This window comes from Patella vulgata, chromosome 7 (assembly GCF_932274485.2).
Source record: "Patella vulgata chromosome 7, xgPatVulg1.2, whole genome shotgun sequence".
Lineage (NCBI taxonomy): Eukaryota > Metazoa > Mollusca > Gastropoda > Patellidae > Patella > Patella vulgata.
The window spans coordinates 46,580,280-46,601,573 of record NC_065885.2 but is presented as its reverse complement, the minus strand read 5'-3'; the positions used below and the strand labels follow the sequence as shown (position 1 = coordinate 46,601,573).

The 21,294-nt window shown below is 37.6% G+C and overlaps 1 protein-coding gene across 1 annotated transcript in view; it reads right to left on the bottom strand.

The window, feature by feature from the left end:
• LOC126828357 (uncharacterized) overlaps positions 1–21,294 on the bottom strand; it is a 209,077-nt gene that overhangs the window by 22,006 nt on the left and 165,777 nt on the right. The window contains exons 17-18 of the mRNA XM_056102298.1: positions 7,680–7,731; positions 2,789–2,961 (exon numbers count right to left, since the gene is read on the bottom strand). Of these exons, the coding sequence (XP_055958273.1) occupies positions 2,789–2,961; positions 7,680–7,731 (225 nt within the window). The remainder of the gene's footprint in view (positions 1–2,788; positions 2,962–7,679; positions 7,732–21,294) is intronic.

The window sequence follows — 21,294 nt, the reverse complement described above, 5'->3', positions numbered from 1 at the left end:
GAGGTAACACCCGTGAGAGGGTTAAAAGGCTAAATATAAATCCAAAGTAGTAGTAGTAGGATTTTAAAACGTTAAATACTGTGTAATTCAACATGGCGCCCGAGGGGTTTAATATTATATAGGTACGAATTAGTTCCAAATGATTTATTTATATGCGAGTCAAGGTTTGGACTATGCCTTGGAAATCGGAAGTAGAAGGCGACCAGTATGTGTCTGTCTTTTGTGGACCGAGGTGAGATTGTCCATTGTATTAACTGGTCGGGTAGGCCTGTTCACCTTCGATTAAGTATCAAAGTTGAATGAGCGGCTTCTTATCAACCTGATCGGCTCTGGACCGGTTTGATTCTACATATCTCTTGTAGCTGAGAGAATAAAGCAAAAACAACCGAAATATATTTCTGCTTTATTACTAAAAAGACGCCTTCACAGTTTCACATTTATCAAATTTATAAAAACGTGCCACGATGCTTAAATTGTGCATCTTACCTTCAATAGCAATATCCATAAAACAGAAATCTCCATATTGATACATAATATGGCACAACAGTGGTAATTTCCACACAAATGATATATTTAAACTAAAATTACTTTAGCTTTTTACCAAAACTTACATCACATACAATCCAACGATCCTCATTCCAGAACTTGTAATTTATAATAGCCTATTTCATGCAATTACAGAATTGTCCCGTAATATAACATATCAAAGAAACCATTATGCCCGATATGACACGTAATCATTTTTCGAGGCTTTGTAGTAATATTGGACCTCCTTGTTGTGTTTACTTCATGATCCTAATATATAAAACTACAGGTTAAATGGTTTCTTCAACTTTATTATTAAGCTGGATTGGCTTCATAGGTCCGTCGTTCTCAATAAATGATAGCTGCTCGGAATACCTGAGTGAGCTCTGATCAGTCTCACTCTTTTATAAACCCCTAATTTCTGCACGTCCTAGACTGAACTTGACGTTAATTTCCATCGTAATATCTGAATATCGAACGTGAAATTAGATGTTTGACAACAAAATTGAACACCTTGCGTAATAGGACACCTTGACTGATTTTAATCACGGCTCGGGAAATTGAACGGTCCAACTAATTATTGAACAGTCGTGCTAATTAGACGGGACGCTTATAATTCAACACGTGTTGTGAAACCAAACACTAGTTAATTAGACGCTTGGTAATCAAAATTAAACAGTGAGATTGAAATTCGACAGAAGTACAAATTGGGCACTATTCGCCGAAATTCAACAATATTTTTGAATAATTGGACACAGTAGAAATTAACGCTATTTACGCTAGATTAAACGGTACCAAAGTTACAGTGATAACTGCTTTACATGACAACTGTGTGACGTTTGGTGACAAATACATTCAAAATAGACTGGTCAGACTGAAGACAAAGACTATGAAGCTGGGTAAAAGTAAGGCCAAGTCCACTATATCTATAAAATCATACGATGATTTTCTTGACACCCCTTTTTTTCCCGGGATAGCGGATGAGACTCCATCGACAGATACTAGTGAAATTAATTTAATAAATAGAGACACTCAGACATCTGCCGATGCGACCTTGACTGACTTAAATAGGAAAAATAAGTATTTGCAGCGATTGTCAAAGTGTCATAAAAGCACAATTGCCCAGTCAACCAGCAGCTGCAAGGCAGGATACGTTCGGATATGCGCGATTATAAACATAAATTTAAAGTTTCATCAAAATCAGACATAAATTGTGGCCTCTGGAGGGTCAACAACCTTAATATACCATATTTTTACACTATTTGCATACGAGCGGCGTCCATTTTGTCCGGTAGTTTTGGTCCAATTTTCACGAAATTTGATCTCAACTATCATCAGGGTGTAACGGTGATATCCTTTATGCGCGAATATCGAGAGGAACCAGGATCTTTGGGTTATAAACATGTATTTAAATTTTCATCAAAATCGGATCAAAATTGTGACCTGTAGAGGGTCCACAACCTTGATATACCGTATGTTTACACTATTTGTGAACAAAGGGCGGCCATTTTCACGAAAGTCAAATTTAACAAACATTACAGTGTAATGTTGATATATTTGAAGGTTTTTTTTAAATCGGATAATAATTGTGACCTCTAGAGGGACCACAAGATACAATAAAATCTTATCTTATCTTACCGTGCGTGATCACGCTCCTAAAAAAAGCAAGGCCTGGGCCTATATGAAACATTTATCAACACTTTAAACTGTTAGCCTAACCTAAAGATTGATTAAAAACGTATTCTTCTGTCAGCCTCGATGTTTGCTTCTTTTTTGATTTTGTTGAAACAAAGAGAGATAGAGAGAGAGAGAAATGGGGTTTAACGTCCACTTGACACAAACCAGGTCATTTCGGGACTAACATATGGTTTTTAAAAAAATTTTTTCAATAAATAGCTTGTGCATAGGGGTCTTTAGCAGTAGGAGGAAACCGGAGAACCCGGAGAAAACCCACGAGGTTGGACAGGCGACCCTACTCCTTGTCACGTACAACCGGGGATTCGAAACCACGCCAGTCGACTCAATGACAGACTTAATGATACAGCGCGCGCACGCTAACCATTCAGTCATCCAACCCCCACGTTCTCACAGTGAATAGAAGGTAACGAAGCAAAATGGCGTCTCATAGAACCATGAAGCATAGCACCACCTGGACAGGTTACCCCCTTGATCAGTAGTGAGATCGCCCATTACATTACACAGATAAACATCTGTAATCAACAGTTTGGTAGTTTATAAGAATTTAGCAATAATCTTTACATACCTAGGTGAAAATAGATTCTCTGACATCTGACCATCTAACAGTTGGTCTAATGTCTCAATTTGATTAATGTCATAAAACTGTGGTTGGCGGAACACCCAGCAAACTATATCATTGGTTTGTACCGTAACCGGATCAGGATAAATTTCAGTGTTTGATACTGTTACTTCATGCACCTACCAAAAAGATAAAAAAAAAAAGAGGTGAGCCATTTGTAAATATCTTTATGTATCCTAATAATCATATATTTAAAGTATGTTTCAAGATAGGTTCCCAGAAAAGTATTTATCGGGTGGTCATTTCCAATAAAAGTATGGCAATTTCAGTATACAGTAGAATCTGCATTAAGCAGCCACCCAAGGGAATTTTCACAACTTACCGCTTAACAACAAAGTGGCAATGGAAAAGAGATACTAGATGATCGTGACAAAACTTGATACTTTTATTTTATTCAATCAGTATCAAATAATGTGTCGTTACACGTCAAAACAATGATCAGGTTAGTCGTTTAATAAAACAACAGATAATCCTGGCTTGATTGTTATTTTTACATTTCTTTTTACCTGATCAGTGGGGGTCCAGTTAATTAACTACTACTCACAGGATTAGCGGGGGTGTTACAAAGAACGACAAGATGGTATCATTCAACAATGGCCATTGAATGGGCGATGTTTTGTTGAATGTATGAGTAAAATAGTGACCGCTGGCCGTGTTAGAGGAGTGACCGTTGAATAAAGAGATGAAACAACAGAATTTTTACGCGAGGAATTTATCGTGACTGCTTACAAGGAGATGTCGCTGAATAGGAGTGGCTGCTCATACAGATTCTACTGCATATGGAAAGTAGAGATATCCAATCTTACTAGAAAAAATCTGGATTCTCTGAAAAACACTCATGGAGCGTATACAGGACAACCAGCGTCTGCCAGGCAGGATACTCCCACATTTTCAAGAGATGGATAGAGAACAAGCTAAGAAGAAAGTGATTTTTCCTACAATCAAGGGCCATAATTCAGGAAATTACAATTCAATATGCGGAAATATCAAAAGGAACCGAGATCTTTGGGTTATAAACTTACATTTCAAGTTTCAACAAAATCGGATTAAAATTGTGACCTCTATAGGGTCCACAACCTTGATATACCATATTTTTACGCTATTTGAGAACAAAGGGCGGCCATTTTGTTTGTCAGTTTTGGGCCGATTTTCACGAAATTCGAACTCAGCTGTGCTTAGGGTGTAACGACTATATACTAATACATTTTTTTAAATCGGATACAATTTATGACCTCTATAGGGTCCACAAGCTAAAAGTGAGATTTTTCGAACAATCAGGGGTCATAATTTAGAAAGTTACGGTCCAATATGCGCAAATATCGAAAAGAACTGAGATCTTTGGGTTATAAACTTACATTTAAAGTTTCAACAAAAACGGATAAAAATTGTGACCTCTATAGGGTCCACAACCTTGATATACCATTTTTTTTACGCTATTTGAGAACAAAGGGCGGCCATTTTGTTAGTCAGTTTTGGGCCGATTTTCACGAAATTCGAACTCAGCTGTGCTTAGGGTGTAACGGCGATATACTAATACATTTTTTTAAATCAGATACAATTTATGACCTCTATAGGGTCCACAAGCTAAAAGTGAGATTTTTCGAACAATCAGGGGTCATAATTTAGAAAGTTACGGTCCAATATGCGCAAATATCGAAAGGAACTGAGATCTTTGGGTTATAAACTTACATTTAAAGTTTCAACAAAAACGGATAAAAATTGTGACCTCTATAGGTTCCACAACCCTGATATACCATATTTTTACGCTATTTGAGAATATTGAAAGGAACCGAGATCTTTGGGTTTTAAACTTACATTTCAAGTTTCAACAAAATCGGATTAAAATTGTGACCTCTATAGGGTCCACAACCTTGATATACCATATTTTTACACTATTTGAGAAGGAAGGGCAGCCATTTAGTCTGTCAGTTTTGGGCCGATTTTCATGAAATTCGAACTCAGCCATCCTTAGGGTGTAACGGGGATATAATAATACGTTTTTTTAAATCGGATAAAAATTATGACCTCTATAGGGTCCACAAGCTAAAAACGTGACTTTTCGTAATAATTCAGGAAGTTACGGTCAGATATGCGCGAATATCGAAAGGAACTGAGATCTTTGGGTTATCAACTTACATTTCAAGTTTCAACAAAATCGGATAAAAATTGTGACTTCTATAGTGTCCACAAGCTAAAAACGTGATTTTTCGTACAAATAGGGGCCATAATCCATGAAGTTTCGATCCGATACATGCCAATATCGAAAGCAGCCGAGATCTTTTGGAGATAAACCTATATTTCAAGTTTCGTCAAAATCTGATAAGAATTGTGACAATATACGTCCACATGAAAATGTGGGCGTATAAAAAGGCTATTTTTCGGACAATCAGGGGACATAATTCAGGAAGTTAAAATCCGATATGCGCAAATATCGACAGGAACCAAGATTTTTAGGTTATAAACATGCATTTCAAGCTTCATCTAAATCAAATTAATATTGTGACCTCTACAGGGTCCACAACCTTGATATACCATATTTTTACACTATTCGTGTACAAACGGCGGCCATTTTGTCCGGCAGTTTTGGTCCGTTTTTCACGAAATTTGAACTCAACCTTCCTTACGGATAATAATTGTGACCTCCAAAGGTACCACAAGCTAAAAAACGCGATTTTTCATACAATCAGGGGCCATAATTCAGGCAGTTACGTTCCAATGGGCGCAAATGTCGAGAGGAACCAAGATCTTTGGGTTATAAACATGCATGTCAAGTTTCATCAAAATTGGTTCAAAATTGTGACCTCTATAGGGTCCACAAGCTAAAAACGTGATTTTTAGTACTATCAGGGGCCATAATCCATGAAGTTTCGATCCGATACATGCCAATTTCGAAAGCAGCCGAGATATTTTGTTGATAAACCTATATTTCAAGTTTCGTCAATAACAGATAAGAACTGTAACCTGTAGAGAGTCCACAAACAATTGTGGACAGACGGAAATCCAGACATACGGACGTCCGAACGGACAGGGGCGACGACAATATACGTCCACCGTATAAAAACATAGCTGTATTCAAAAAATGTTCAAAGGTAGTTCTAAAAAGTTTTAACATTGATTATCAAATAAACCGTTGACAGCATGCACTCCATATTATGCTGTTTGGTCTTGGAATTAAATATATACTATTCAAAAAAAGTAGGGGATATTTGATTTTGGGGGCATAATACTAAAATATGCAAATGACTACGAAAAAAGTCACTATAGAACCTAACAGAAGAAACATTTCCAGTTACATGTGACGCCCAAACGCACCAATAGCTACCGCATGGAATGCAGGTGATGCTTGGGATCATCATGGGGGTCCAACCCAAGATTTGCACGACTCTGACTTTGAATGTTACAGTCATTGTGGCATTGAATTCCAGGGTGGAAACATCAGTTTAATTGTTTTAGTGACCAGAAAACAAATTTTGATATGCGTCGGCTTACCCAAAATGAAAGGTTACGTGCCCTTGGCATGCTACAGATCGGCACAACACAGGCGGTTGTGGCGCGGACGATGAATGTTTCTCAGTCTGTCATAAGCAGGCTACGGTCCAGATACCGTGATACACAATCTGTACAGGACAGACCACGCTCAGGTCGACCAAGGGCGACAACTCAAGCCCAGGATCGATTTATCCGTACCTTGGCCTTGAGAAACCGTGTCATCACAGCAAATCAGATCAGCGCTCGTCTTCAAACAGACACTGGTGTGAGAGTGAGTGGCCAGACGATTCGGAATCAACTGCATAGGGGTCACCTTTGCGCCCGACGTCCTCGCGTGATCCCTTGTTTGAGAGATCATCACATTCAGGCAAGACGTCGTTGGTGTAGAGATCGTCAACACTGGGATAATCGACGCTGGAGCAATGTGATGTTTTCAGATGAGTCAAGGTTCACTGTTGATTTTTTGGACCGACGTAGGAGGGTGTGGCGTCGTCGAAACGAGCGCTTCCAAGACGTTAACGTCATCAGACATGATCGATTTGGGGGTGGTTCTGTTATGGTGTGGGGAGGCATCACTGTTGCTGGAAGAACGGCTTTACATGTTGTTGCAGGGCGTGTTACAGGCCAGTACTATCGGGACAACATCTTGGCAGTCCATGTTGTGCCGTTCGCACGACGTCATGGTCGCCGTTTCATCTTCCAGGATGACAACGCAAGATGTCACAGGGCCAGGATCGTTACAGGTTACCTCCAACAACAGAACATCACCACATTACCTTAGCCAGCACTGAGTCCCGACCTCTCCCCCATCGAGCATGTCTGGGACATGCTTGGACAGAGGTTACGTCAACGTCAACAACGTCCTGCCAATGTCCAAGAACTTGCTGCTGCGTTGCAACAGGAATGGGACAATCTGGACCAAAATGACCTTAGACGTCTCATTAGGAGTATGCCACGTCGGATCAATGCTTGTTTGGCAAACAGAGGAGGATTTACCCGTTACTGACTTGGTTGTGATGCTGTGGTAACTTTGCTGTTTGACCCCGGGTATCATTTTACCCTTATAATGGTCAGTCTGTGCCTTACTTAGTCTAACGATCATTTGGAATAAATCGATGAAATAATAACTTCATTTCATTTTGTCATTTGTTTCTTCGTCAGTTTCATTAGGTGACTTTAATAACACTTAAAAATCAAATATCCCCTACTTTTTTTGAATAGTATATATGATTTGTATTTGCTAACAACATCAAGATATTAAATAACTTAAATTTATTGTTATAATCATCATAAATAGTTCTTATCTGTCTAATTTAAATAATGAAACTTAAATGCCTTAAAGGGTTACCTGTGGTTGTGTTGACACAACAATAGCTCCAAATAACTTTGGAAGATTTGCACTGAAAAATATAGGAAACAATACATAGGCAATTATGTTAATGGTTGTGTATGAAACAACTTCATATTTTATATGCTATGTTTAAAAAAAAAAGGCAACAGTGAGGCTGTTGTCCCCGGCCACAATGGCAAAATAAATAGATGATACATATTAATTAAGTATCAAGCATTGAAGCAATCAAACTGATCATCGATTATAAAGTAGATGGTAGTGAAACTCTACACAAAGCATCAACCAATGAAATTACTTAGGTCTGCTTACACTGTAACATTGGTATCGTTAAATCTAGCGTAAATACTGCTAATTTCTGTTCGGTGTCCAATTATTCATTAACTATAGTTGAATTTCGGCTAATAATGTTCAATTTGTACTTGTATCCAATTTAAATATCAGTGTTTAATTTTGATTAATTACATCTCCCATGTTTTAAGTTTTATTGCCCAATCAAGACCGTTACGTTGATTCAATTCTATTTCCATAAAAATCGCTTGCGCATAGAGGTCTTTAGCAGTGGGAGGAAAAGGGAGGACCCGGAGAAAACCCACAGGGTTGGACAGGCGACCCTACTCCTTGTCACGTACAACCGGGGAATCGAAACCATGCCAGTTGACTCAATGACAGACTTTATGATACAGCGCGCACGTGCTAACCATTCAGCCATCCAACCCCCCCTATGTTATTAGAAAATGTACATCATATATTCATTTAGTCATTATTTCGTGAATTCCAAGTAGAAAAACAAAAACAATTTAACAAAATATTTAGTTGTATGCAGCCCTAGTCCCTCAATGCCGATAGACCACAGTAAAAATATTTTGCCGCTAAAACACTGATATATAAATACAGAATTTGTGCTCACGATTCACAAATAGAGAAAGGAAGGGATAGCAATATTCAGAGAAAAGTATATCGAAAAATACTATTGGTTAAAACCATCAATGTAAAATTGGCATTGCTACTAAGGCTGTGTAAAATTGATACCTTGTTTCTTCTTCCCATGCTCTGGGTAAACCTAAGAGGGTGTGCGGTAAACACAACACAAACTGTAATTTTCAACACAAACTTTTGCAAGGCTTTTATACACTATGAATTTGGTATTCTTTCTCATTCTTATAATATACACTTGAGTTTTTTTCATGCAAACAGCTACAATTTATAAAAGACTTAATAATGTAAAACACATCCAAATTTATATCTTTTATTTTGACTTTCATATCCACAGACTACATTAATGTAGTTTTAAAAACTTAAAATGTAATGAGATATAGGACCAATTTCAGGTCTGAACATCTCCTTTCTTATCAACAAGTCTATCAGATCATTGTGCAATTTATAATCCCCCCAGACAGGCATTTTCTTGGTTGGATATTCTTTCCCCTTGACATGCAGCTCGTGACCCTTTTTTAAGCATATCATCAATTGCATTTTTTTCATTTTCAGGACTGTTTTCATTTCTTGTAATGACTTGAAATATTCAGCGTGGTCGTTTACTACCGGTACTACCTCAATTTGAATATATTTATCAAATGTGTCGGTGACCTGGCCAACATTTAAATTTGACGCAATTTGAGTGATGTTTTGATCTTCCTTCGATTTTCCTGCAAAAAATTTATGGCAACAATCGGCTGCTGGCAAATCCCTTTTAAACAGGTTTTGGGGTACTATATCATCATTCACGCTGTACGTCGACTCGACAATGTCGTCAAAAGTAAAATTATACGGCACACCAATGACTGTCCAGTCAAGAAATATTGTTGCTTTCCGACAGATTTTGAGCGAAACTATCAGTCCATACCCTCCGCCAGACCCTGCCATGCTGATTTTTCACAAGCCAGGACTCGCCTGAAAGTCGCTTTTTCATTGGTTAATATCGATAAGATTACACGTTTCCGGTCACTTTCGTCCATACCCTCCGCCAGACCCTGCCATGCTGATTTTTCACAAGCCAGGACTCGCCCGAGAGTCGCTTTTTCATTGGTTAATATTGATAAGATTACACTTTTCCTGTCACTTTCATCCAATAACCAGCGGCTGCCAGGAAGGATACGCCCACATTTTCGAGAGGTGGATAGAAAACAAGCTAAAACGAAAGTGATTTTTCCTACAATCAAGGGCCATAATTCAAGAAATTACAATTCGATATGCGCAAATATCGAAAGGAACCAAGATCTTTGGGTTATAAACTTACATTTCTAGTTTCAACAAAATCGGATAAAAATTGTGACCTCTATAGGGTCCACAACCTTGATATACCATATTTTTACGCAATTTGAGAACGAGGGGCGGCCATTTTGCCTGTCAGTTTTGCCCGATATATTTCACGAAATTCGAACTCAGTCTTCCTCAGGGTGTAACGGTGATATAATAATACGTTTTTTTAAATTGGATAAAAATTATTACCTCTATATGGTCCACAAGTTAAAAACGGAATTTTCCGTACAATCAGGGGCCATAATTCAGTAAGTTACGGTCCGATATGCGCGAATATCGAAAGGAACCATGATCTTTGGGTTATAAACTTACATTTCAAGTTTCAACAAAATCGGATAAAAATTGTGACCTCTATAGGGTCCACAACCTTGATATACCATATTTTTACACTACTTGAGAACGAAGGGCGGACATTTTATCTGTCAGTTTTGGGCCGATTTTCACGAAATTCGAACTCAGTCGTCCTTAGGGTGTAACGGTGATATATTAACACGGTTTTTTAAATCGGATAAAAATTATGACCTCTATAGGGTCCACAGGCCAAAAAACACATTTTTGTGTACTAACAGGGGCCATAATTCAGGAAGTTACAGTCCAATATGCGCAAATATAGAAAGGAATTGAGATCCTTGGGTTATAAACTTACATTTTAAGTTTCAACAAAATCAGATAAAAATTGTGACCTCTGTAGGGTCCACAACCTTGATATACCATATTTTACGCTATTTGAGAACGAAGGGCGGCCATTTTGTCTGTCAGTTTTGGGCCGATTTTCACGAAATTCAAACTCAGCCATCCTTAGGGTGTAACGGTGATATAATAACACAGGTTTTAAATCGGATAAAAATTGTGACCTCTATAGGGTCCACAAGCCAAAAAACGCGTTTTTGCATACTATCAGGGGCCATAATTCAGTAAGTTACGGTCCGATATGCGCGAATATCGAAAGGAACTAAGATCTTTGGGTTATAAACTTACATTTCAAGTTTCAACAAAATCGGATAAAAATTGTAACCTCTATAGGGTCCACAACCTTGATATACCATATTTTTACGCTATTTGAGAACGAAGGGCGGCCATTTTATCTGTCAGTTTTTGGCAGATTTTCACGAAATTCGAACTCAGTCGTCCTTAGTGTGTAACGGTGATATAAAAAAACGTTTTTTTAAATCGGATAAAAATTATGACCTCTTTAGGGTCCTCAAGCTAAAAACGCGATTTTTCATACAATCAGGGGCCATAATTCAGGAAGTTATGGTCCGATATGCGCGAATATCGAAAGGAACCGCGATCTTTGGGTTGTAAACATACATTTCAAGTTTAAACCAAACCAGATAAAAATTGTGACCTCTACAGTGTTCACAAGCTAAAAATGTGACTTTTCGTACAATCATCGGCCATAATCCATGAAGTTACAGTCCGATACATGCCAATATCGAAATGAACCGAGATCTTAGGGTGATAAACCTATATTTAAAGTTTCATTGAAATCGGATAAAAATTGTGACCTGTAGAGTGTCCACAAACAATTGTGGATGGACAGGGGCGACGACAATATAAGTCCACATAAAACTGTGGGTGTTTAAAATACTGTTTGTTCCAATGTAGGCTACATTGCAGTATTTAATGTCACATGATACATATTTGTAATATTTATATCTGAAACGAATTTGTATATGCCTTAGCTTGTGATGTCCGTCTGTTTTTATGATGTAATGTTCAAAATAAATATGTGTCGGTTTAATAAACAAATTTATATTACACGTTAAATTTATAAAAACGGCTGTCAAACCAGAATTAGAATATTCACGAGATTTGTACCTCAAATTGATTAGTTTCATTTTCTAAATGTGGTTGAAATAAGTTGAAAGAAATCAAAATAAAGGTGAAACATAATTAAACGATTTGATAAAATCCAACGGCTGTGCTAAATTTATAAAAATGGCTACGGAATGAGAATTAGCTACGATGATTAAATAAGAAAAAGCAAATTGTATGCATTGATAATTACATGAATATGAAACATTTAAAATATACCACAGTCTGTTAAAATAAAATGTCCGTATTGATAATATAACACAGCCTGACAATTAGTGGTTCACACACAGAATTACCCCCTGATATAACACGGTCCATGATAACCCAACCATATCAGAAAGCATGCAGATCCACCTTACAATTAGTTCAATTAATTTAAGGTTTATCATAATATGAATAATACAATGTGTCGCATTTTGGAGTTCTTAGTATATTCAATCGTTTTTAACAACCACCAATCAATTATCGTCAATAATCACAAATAACAACTCACTGAGCAGGATGGGTTCAATAATCAACACCAGATTATAACCATTATTGTCAATAATGATTTTTGTGTTACAGTCCTCGTCCATGTTTGGTTACTCTTGATATAGTCCTCGTCTATTTCATGTATATTCCTGATAAAGTAAATGAGCTAGGTTCCCGCGTTGTTTTTCCCGCTCTTTCATCACAACAGAATTAGCAGTGCCACAGACAGTGGTGTGTATGCGTTTGTATTTCTGGTCTGTGGCTAGCGTGAGTTTCATTTTTAGATTACCTTTGTAGTTTGTTGGAATATTTACGATGTGTTTCGTAAGTTGGAATTGTGAATTTGCAATAATTGTTGTCATCGCCTCGTAATTTTCATCATGGCGTGTGATACATTGTCTTCCGCTAAGAGGACTGGCGCTTTGTTTACAGTGAAAAGCCGTTTCGTAGCTTATAGTTAGTGCATTGCTGGGGACATGGCGGATTATGAGTTCGACACGATCGGCATGGACGGTTTCTGCGTGCTGCACGTAGCAGCATTTTTCGACAGACTGACATTATAATTTTACACTTAGGTTCGAATGATGTTGCATCTGGCGAGTTTTTGCCGCATGAAGTGGCTATCGCGGTTGTGAACTTTGCGTCTTTACTTATGACTCAGCATAGCCCTAGATGTGTCATTGTTAGCCAGCTTTTGCCGAGATTTGTTGAGCTGTTCCAGGGATTTAATGACACGATTAAGTCAATGAATCTGCATTGATGCAACTCTGCGATGAGTCTAATTTTGCAATTATTCTGATGATGGCATTCATTTATCAAATACAGTTGGTAATATGTTATTTATGCGCAGCATCAGGGATGCTGGTATTTTGCGGTTAGTAATTTTTTACAATCATAATTGTGTTCCAACTCTTTGGTTATGTTGTACACTTATATATAAAGGTACTGATCCATTTGAGAGATAAACTGTTCGTGTTTGATCTACATGTGTGGTAGTGATTTTTACTGTGTCATCAGTTGTAGTACAATTGTTTATATGTTAATTTTACTATGGTTATTAGTATGTGTGCATGCTCTTGGTACTATGGTCTTTAGTGTGTGTGCATGTATTTAAAAAAAATTCACATCTTGGCGAGTGTCTTTAGGCCGTGTTGAATTTTTCACAGCATTGGTCCGGCCTTGATTCAATGATCTTTGTGCATGCTTAGCCTTGTGGGAATAATCCTTGTGTGTTTGTATACAAATAAAGTAGACTTATTGTCTGTTGTTATGTCCAGGTGCGGACCTGTTTGTTTGAAGGCTACATGAGTTTGAAGTACACAGTCTTTGTCTGACTCTAGTTCATGTTTTTGGATTATACAGACGGATTGTTGGTTCACTGGGTGGTCTGATGCTGGACTTCTACCAAATCCATACTTGTACCATATCTGTGCTTCATTGTGGCCACCCTTAACTCTTTATCTCTTGCAGCCTCAAGATGTCGAAAAGAAAGAGAGATGATCAAGTTCCGTCTGTCACTTCAGAGAGCGAAGATGAGACAGCACAGGTACCCATGACCACAATCTCCAAAGAACGGTTAACAGATCTATTGATAACAAAACTCATCAAAAGAGGTTTAGTCATAGTACCTCCATCATCTTCATCAGTACATACATGTACCTCTGTTAGCACTCCTGCCTCCATCACAGCTTCTTCCATCAATATATCGACTTCAGATCCAACAGGTGCTTCAAACCAACCGTCAACGTCTGCAGATATCTCAAACCAGAGTGGGCCATCAGGACCAAATATTTTCTCGGTCAATGCGGTGGATAATATGTTTCAAGTTCTCGATCCTGTACATCAGCACCAAGGTACTATGACTAGTATGACATGCATGTCAACTTCCCGCCATATATCGAGAGAGAGAGAGAGAAATGGGGTTTAACGTCCACTCGACACAAACTAGGTCATTTCGGGACTATCATATGGTTTAATTTTATTTCAATAATTAGCTTGCGCGTAGGGGTCTTTAGCAGTGGGAGGAAACCGGAGGACCAGGAGAAAACTCATGAGGTTGGACAGGCAACCCTAATCCTTGCCATGTACAACCGGGGAGCCATATATCGAATAGGCTCCGCCAGGATATTTGGACCAATAAATTTGTGGATTTGTCGTTACTCCTGCCGGGTATTATTGTACAAACTCAGTTGGCATTAAATATTTTTGACACAGATAATGAACCAACTATTAAGATTTCTTCATCACCGAAGTCCAAATTGTTGTCGTTTGAGCTTTGGCAAAAAGCCTTTTCGATTTTTATGGATGTAATGATACAAAAAGACCCACTAATAGCATCTCAAGTTATTATCGTATTACTCACTCATATCTGAGTTGGCACAGACTTATGGCGGCAGGTCCTTTTTGTATTTTGGTGCCGAATTTCGCATGTTGGGTCAATCAACCCCTTTTCCGCGGAATTCGAAGCATGCTGACCTATGGTTAAGGGCTACGACTCTGTTTAGTGCTACATCTACTAGATTTGTGTCACACCAGATTTGTGTCACACCAAGCCTCACACATCCAAGTTTCAGGTGGGCGGGGAAGTACCTGTTGGCAATACAACAAAATGCAGGGATGTAAACGTAAAAGATGTGATTTTTCACATGTATGTAGCTGTTGTGGTTACAAACACCCTGTGTTTCGTTGTTTTGCTAAGGTAAAACAGAATGCTCCCAGGGGTGGGAATACTTTTGATGACTCAGCAGTGAACCCACACACCTACCCTGCACTGAGTTATCCATCCATCCCTATTTCTGTCCCACATTCAAATATGTTAGCCAGAAATGTGCAACCAATCCCTACCACGGCTGCCTTATCAAATTTATCAGTTCAGAGTGGGTTAACGCCACAAGTATCATCTGACCTTAAATCAGTCCCCTCGCAACCACAACCTAAAATGGGATTGCCAGTGTCAAAATCTCGCTATTCATTTCGCAAAATTAATCCAACCTCAAGTAAGGGTGCCAACACCAATCGATTCCAGTAGACTTAACGAAGTGTTGCTTGGCTACAACGACTCGGAGAAAAAAATTTTATGTGAGGGCTTTGTTTGAGGTTTTAAGATTCCATATAATGGGGAACAGGTGTTTTCTTGGGCTAGGAATCATTCCTCTTGTTATAAAAATATGGACATTCTGCTTAAGAAACTAAATGATGAGCTACTAGCACATAGAGTTATGGGCCCCTTTTTAGAACCCCCATTTAAAAATTTACGCTGCTCACCTCTTGGAGTGGTTCCTAAACAAGAAAGGGGTGCTTTTTGCCTAATTCATGACCTTTCTTTTCCCCTGGGAAACTCTATAAATTCGGGTATTGACCCTCTTTATACACAAGTGCACTATGATTCAATAGACACTGTTGTCTCTTGTTAAGCAACATGGTCGGAGGGGCACTCATGGCCAAGGCGGATATCCAGAATGCTTATAGGCTCTTGCCCATCCACCCAGATGATTACAAGCTTCTGGCGTTTTCTTTTGAGATTGAGAACCAACATTAGGGGAGAGCAGGGATGGTTCGGACAGTGGGATGGTCCGGACACCCCCCATAGCTTTAATCTTTACAATGCTATCCGTTTTCTGATTGGTTATTATAATACTAAAGATCTCATCATGTAACATGGAAAACACATGGTAGAGATAAACATTCAAATGTAGATGCAGATAAGCTTTTTTCTATTTTTGACAAAGTTGATGTCAAAAATTTCTAAAGTTAAATTGTTAAATTAATTCGGTGTTTAACAAGTTTCTTTTAGGAGTAGGCTGTCACCTCTTTCTTCCTTCGCTAATTAATAGAAATACATTGAAAATTTATCATATTTTCATTGTAAATAAACATAATGGCTGCTTATATCAGAAATATGGGTTTGGGGTACATCCGGACACTGTCCGGGATTACCCCAGAAGTGTTTGGATCAAACTGTTCAGTATTTCCAAGATTCAGATTTGATAAAAAAGAATGATGACTGGCAGTTGCGGGGTATAATAGGTTTACTGAAATTATGGGTACTGCTTTACTTCCATTAAATCAAATTCTGTCAATTCTTCCGAAACCCTTATCCAGTAGCAACAAGGGGATGAGTTTTTACTATAAATTTGGTCCGTCATTTGCGGGAATAAACATTCATTATCTTTTTCGATGTAAATTTTCGGATTGATGTCATACCTAGAGAATAACAAGAAGCTTTAAAGCTTTAGAATTATCAATTAATTCCTTTTTGAATACGTTGATTTATTTTCGTCCAGCTATGTTAAAAATATGTCTCAGTTAGATGACATTCAGCTTTAAATTTATCACTACTGTGTTAACTTTATTGTTAAAGGAATTTTTGAAGAAATAGAACTAAACTGTGAAAGAAATCTTTTCAATTTGCTTTTGTCCAATCGTCCTTAACTTGTCCAAAGTATCCCCCCAGGGGTGACAGGTGTCTCCCTGCTAATGGGGTGAACCCGGACATTTTACTAACCCCCCAAAAATTGGTCCAACACAAAGACTTTTATAGCTACACAGCTGTATCACTGACTGAATATAGCCAATAAGGTAACGTCTATTTTCCATTCTTAAGTTCTGAGACAAGTGCATTAGTAGTTGCATAAATGTGAAAAAACCCAAAAGTGTCCAAACCATCCCCGCTCTCCCCTATTTTTTTGCAGATATGTGCTAACCCATGGGCCTCAGTATGAGTTGCCAGACTTTTGAACGCTTTAGTACCGCTCTACATTGGATTATGGAAACCAAATATAATGCATCTCTTAGTCACATGATTGATGATTTTTTCTTTATTGGACCACCTAGCGAGTCAGTGTGTGCGGATTCCTTGAACAATATTATGACACTTGCGCATTATCTACATATTCCCATTAAGGCTTCCAAAACGGTTGAACCCACTACAGAAATAATCATTTACGGAATTGAGATTGACTCCATGCAGATGGTGAGCCGCTTACCGGAAGAAAAAGTAGTTGAGATTAGAGCTGCTTTGTCCGACTTCCTAAATAAAGACAAAGTTACACTTAAACAACTCCAGCCCTTCTAGGCCTTTTAAATTTTGCCAACTTGGTATTGTCCCTGGTCGTGCATTTCTTCGCAGACTGTATGATCTTACCATCGGGGTTGCAAAGCCTTATTACAAAATAAGATTAAATAATGGGTCTTATGTTAAAAAGGTGTCCGAATTCGCGTTACGCGACCCCCAAAACATATAAAACGATATATTACATGACCTAGTAGGGTGAAATATGAAATTATTGTACTTCCGCCGCCATTTTTAATATCTTTGTCGGAATAGGTCGGATGTTAAAAATATGCCCGAATTCGTGTTCAGCGATCCCGAAAACCTGTAAAACGATATATTACACGACCTAGGATTTTGTATTTTTCCAGGCATTTTTGGCCGCCATCTTGAATATTTAATTTTCCCCAAGGGTGACACGACCACACCCACTCGGGAAAAATCAAGGGGACCCTACCTAACAATAATCCACCAAGAAACATTATATATAAAAAAAAAAGTGGGTTCTCGGCCCTGACGTCCGGACCACCATGCCTCTGGTCCTTTATTCCAGTTTGCTGATGCAGCATGCGTTACATATAACTTTGTCAATGTATCATTGCAAAAAATCTTGACGTTTATTGGTTTGCCAACTAACCAGTGCAGCAACAACAGCATTTATTAAGGGCCATTCGGAAGAATCGATTCAGACTATAGGTTTCTGTTCACATTTATTAATTTGGACCAGTGTAGGCCGATATTGGTGTAGGAAGGGCTTGGTTGGCTATACGGTTATTTGCCTTTTACTCTCTTCAATTATCTTAGCTTGTGTATAATTTTTATGCTCGATTATTGTGTATGTCATGATTTGTTTTCTTTAGCTATTTAGATATTTTATTTTGTATGTACTTACTTATTAAGCCCATACAGCATAGGCTGTGTAGGAAGGGCTTGGTTGGCTCTATGGTTATTGCCTTTTACTCTCTTCAATTATCTTAGCTAGTGTGTTAATGTTATGCCCGATGATTGTGTAGATAAGATTTTTATTGTATCTCAACATACATTGAGGACAGCATACAATATAAACATGTACATAAAATTATAACAATATGACAAATAATATATATGTATGTCATGATTGGTTTCCTTTAGCTATTAGCTATTTTATTGTATTCTTTATGTACTGACTTATTAAGCCCATACAGTATAGGCTGACTGACACAGGTTTCGGTTAATATTAGTTGTTTGACTGTAAGTAGGTATGTAACTATTTTGTGTGATGGCTCGATATGATTTTTTAAGTTTTCATCACGAGTTCTTGAACAAAATGGCCTCCCGACGCTAATTTTTTTTTAGCATAGAACGATTAAAAAGTCCATTTGCCCCCGAAAAGAATATTTAAATCATAATCTAGCTTCTGATACATTTTAAACAATTATCCAAGAATTCCACCCACCCACCAATATATTCGTGCTTCATGTTCCTCGGCGCCAACTCAACCTAACATAAAATTGAAGATTTTCGCACAGAACCCTTTTTTGGGGGGGCCTAATAATTTCAGCTATCATGCAGATGGTGTCTTTAGGTTTGGGCACGACATCACAATTTGTGATGTGTTTGGCCATTTATTTGTTTAATTTTAAGCCCAACCCACATTTTTAAGACTGAAATATGATTTTATTTTGTATTATTAGTGTTTAGATTTGTATTCATTGTTACTAATGATTTTTGTGTTACAGTCCTCATCCATGTTTTTTACTCTTGATATAGTCCTCGTCTATTTCATGTATATTCCTGATAAAGTAAATGAGCTAGGTTCCCGCGTTGTTTTTCCCGCTCTTTCATCACAACAGAATTAGCAGTGCCACAGACAGGACGTTTGTTTTTATCCACAATATTTCCGTTAATAACCCTCCACCTTGAACTTAAATCTTATAGTATAATTTGTTTAATATGTCTTTGTCTTTTTAATGTGCCATTTATTTGTTTAATTTTAAGCCTAACCCACATTTTTAAGACTGAAATATGACTTTATTTTGTATTATTAGTGTTTATACATGTAGTATTCTTTGTTAAAGATTTGTATTCATTGTTAAAGATTTGTATTCATTGTTAAAGATTTGTATTCATTGTTAAATCATATTTCATTTGATTAGTTATTAATAAATGACATTGTACACCATCCGTTCTTTTGTTCTTTGCTCTGTTGTTGGGGTATGGGGTTAGTTTGAATCAGGGCTTCCACTTCAAAATTTTCCCAGCCGGTCATTTTTCAAGCGGAGAAAGTGGTGCTGTTTTTAGCACATAATAAGAAGCCACAAAACATGATATTGAAATGCCGATCAGGTTAAATTGGGTCAAGGACAGTCACGCCGAAATTTAATCTCACGTCAGCATTTATACCCACCAACCCCCGCAATAAAGGAACACATGTAATCAATTATCATTTATTTATTTATACATAAAATATATGGTCACTGGAGGCAGTGTGCTCTACCAGAGCCGACTTTCTAAAATTCTGGGAACCAGTCACAAAACTATTCTTGGCGTTATGTTTCTGACAACGATCTTTTAATTAACCAGTGAGTACTCCGTACGTGACGAGTTAGACTGTTGACTATTTCTCCATACACAGTGAAAAGTAGTTCCGAATGTTTAACACATTTAAATAATTCAAAGTCATAAAAATGTACAACAATTAACATACTTTTTAAACTCATCAATATATTAACTTGTATTAATATTTAGGGAGCTCAAACAATATCGTTCTAGTATTTTCACTCGGTAACGTGTAAAGATAATTGCACGTGTATCAAAATGGCGGCGAGCGTAAAAGTTCATTGTGTCAAGCAAAGTAACATCAATCAGTTGTTACATGTACATAAAAGAAAACAAAAGGAATACAAACACACCCGACAATACAACTTTGTGTGGGAATATCATATCTTAACCACGGGAATGTTTGTTATGAGATTTCAAGGCAGACTTTGTTTTTCCACAGCGAAACTGTCTTCCTCGTGGGCCGATGTTGAAGAAGGGAAGTCGTATTCATTGACGACAATGTTATCATCTCTTTCTTTTGTTATTCTGAGAGGTTTGGAATTTCAACATTTTTAAATGATGTAAAGCATGCTAACATTTCTAATATATATACATGTATCATTCACATGATTAACTCTAGTTATCAAGTGAAGACATCAAAGTAAAGTTTTTAATTTGTTTGATGTTGAAACAGTAAATATGGCTGCACGAGCGATGAAAGTCGGCAAATATGCTGTAACAACAACTCAGTGTTAAGCATGATCACACAGTACTAATTAAAAAACAAAACTCGGCTAATTAATGTGATTAAATGTTGAGCGTTTAATTTGTTTGATGTTAATCCTCCGTTGATTGTGATTAGAGCAATATACACATGGATATTTAATTGGCAGTGGTTTCCATTCGTGGACTAGTGAACACTGTTCATTTTATTATACCTGAAAGTTTACATATGCTATTTTTCCGGCGTGCAAAATGACCTACGGGTCTAATCCAGTTTCGGTCATTTTCCAGAGCCCTCAATCCCGACCGGCATATACGTCCGACATGGAACCCATGGTTTGAATGGAAACACAAAAATACTTTTCAATCGTTTTTTTAAACTGCTTTAACAATCACCAATCAATTGTCCTCAATAATCACAACTCACTGAGCAGAATGGGTTCAAATCACGTGTGTATTCTAATTCTCGGTCGGCAGCCATTTTTATAAATTTAGCGCAGCCATTGGATTTGATCAAATCATTTAATTATGTATCACCTTTATTTCAATTTCTTTCAACTTATTTCAACCAGATTTAGGTACAAATCAATTTGAGGTACAAATCTCGTGCATATTCTTATTCTCGTTCGGTATATTCAATTTCTTTCAACTGATTTCAACAATATAGGAAAAGGTACGAATCCATTTGAGGTACGAAGTGAATTACGAAACGGCTTGTGAGGTACGAATGAACTAAGAACGAAACAGCTTGCACCCTTCTCCAAGCATTCT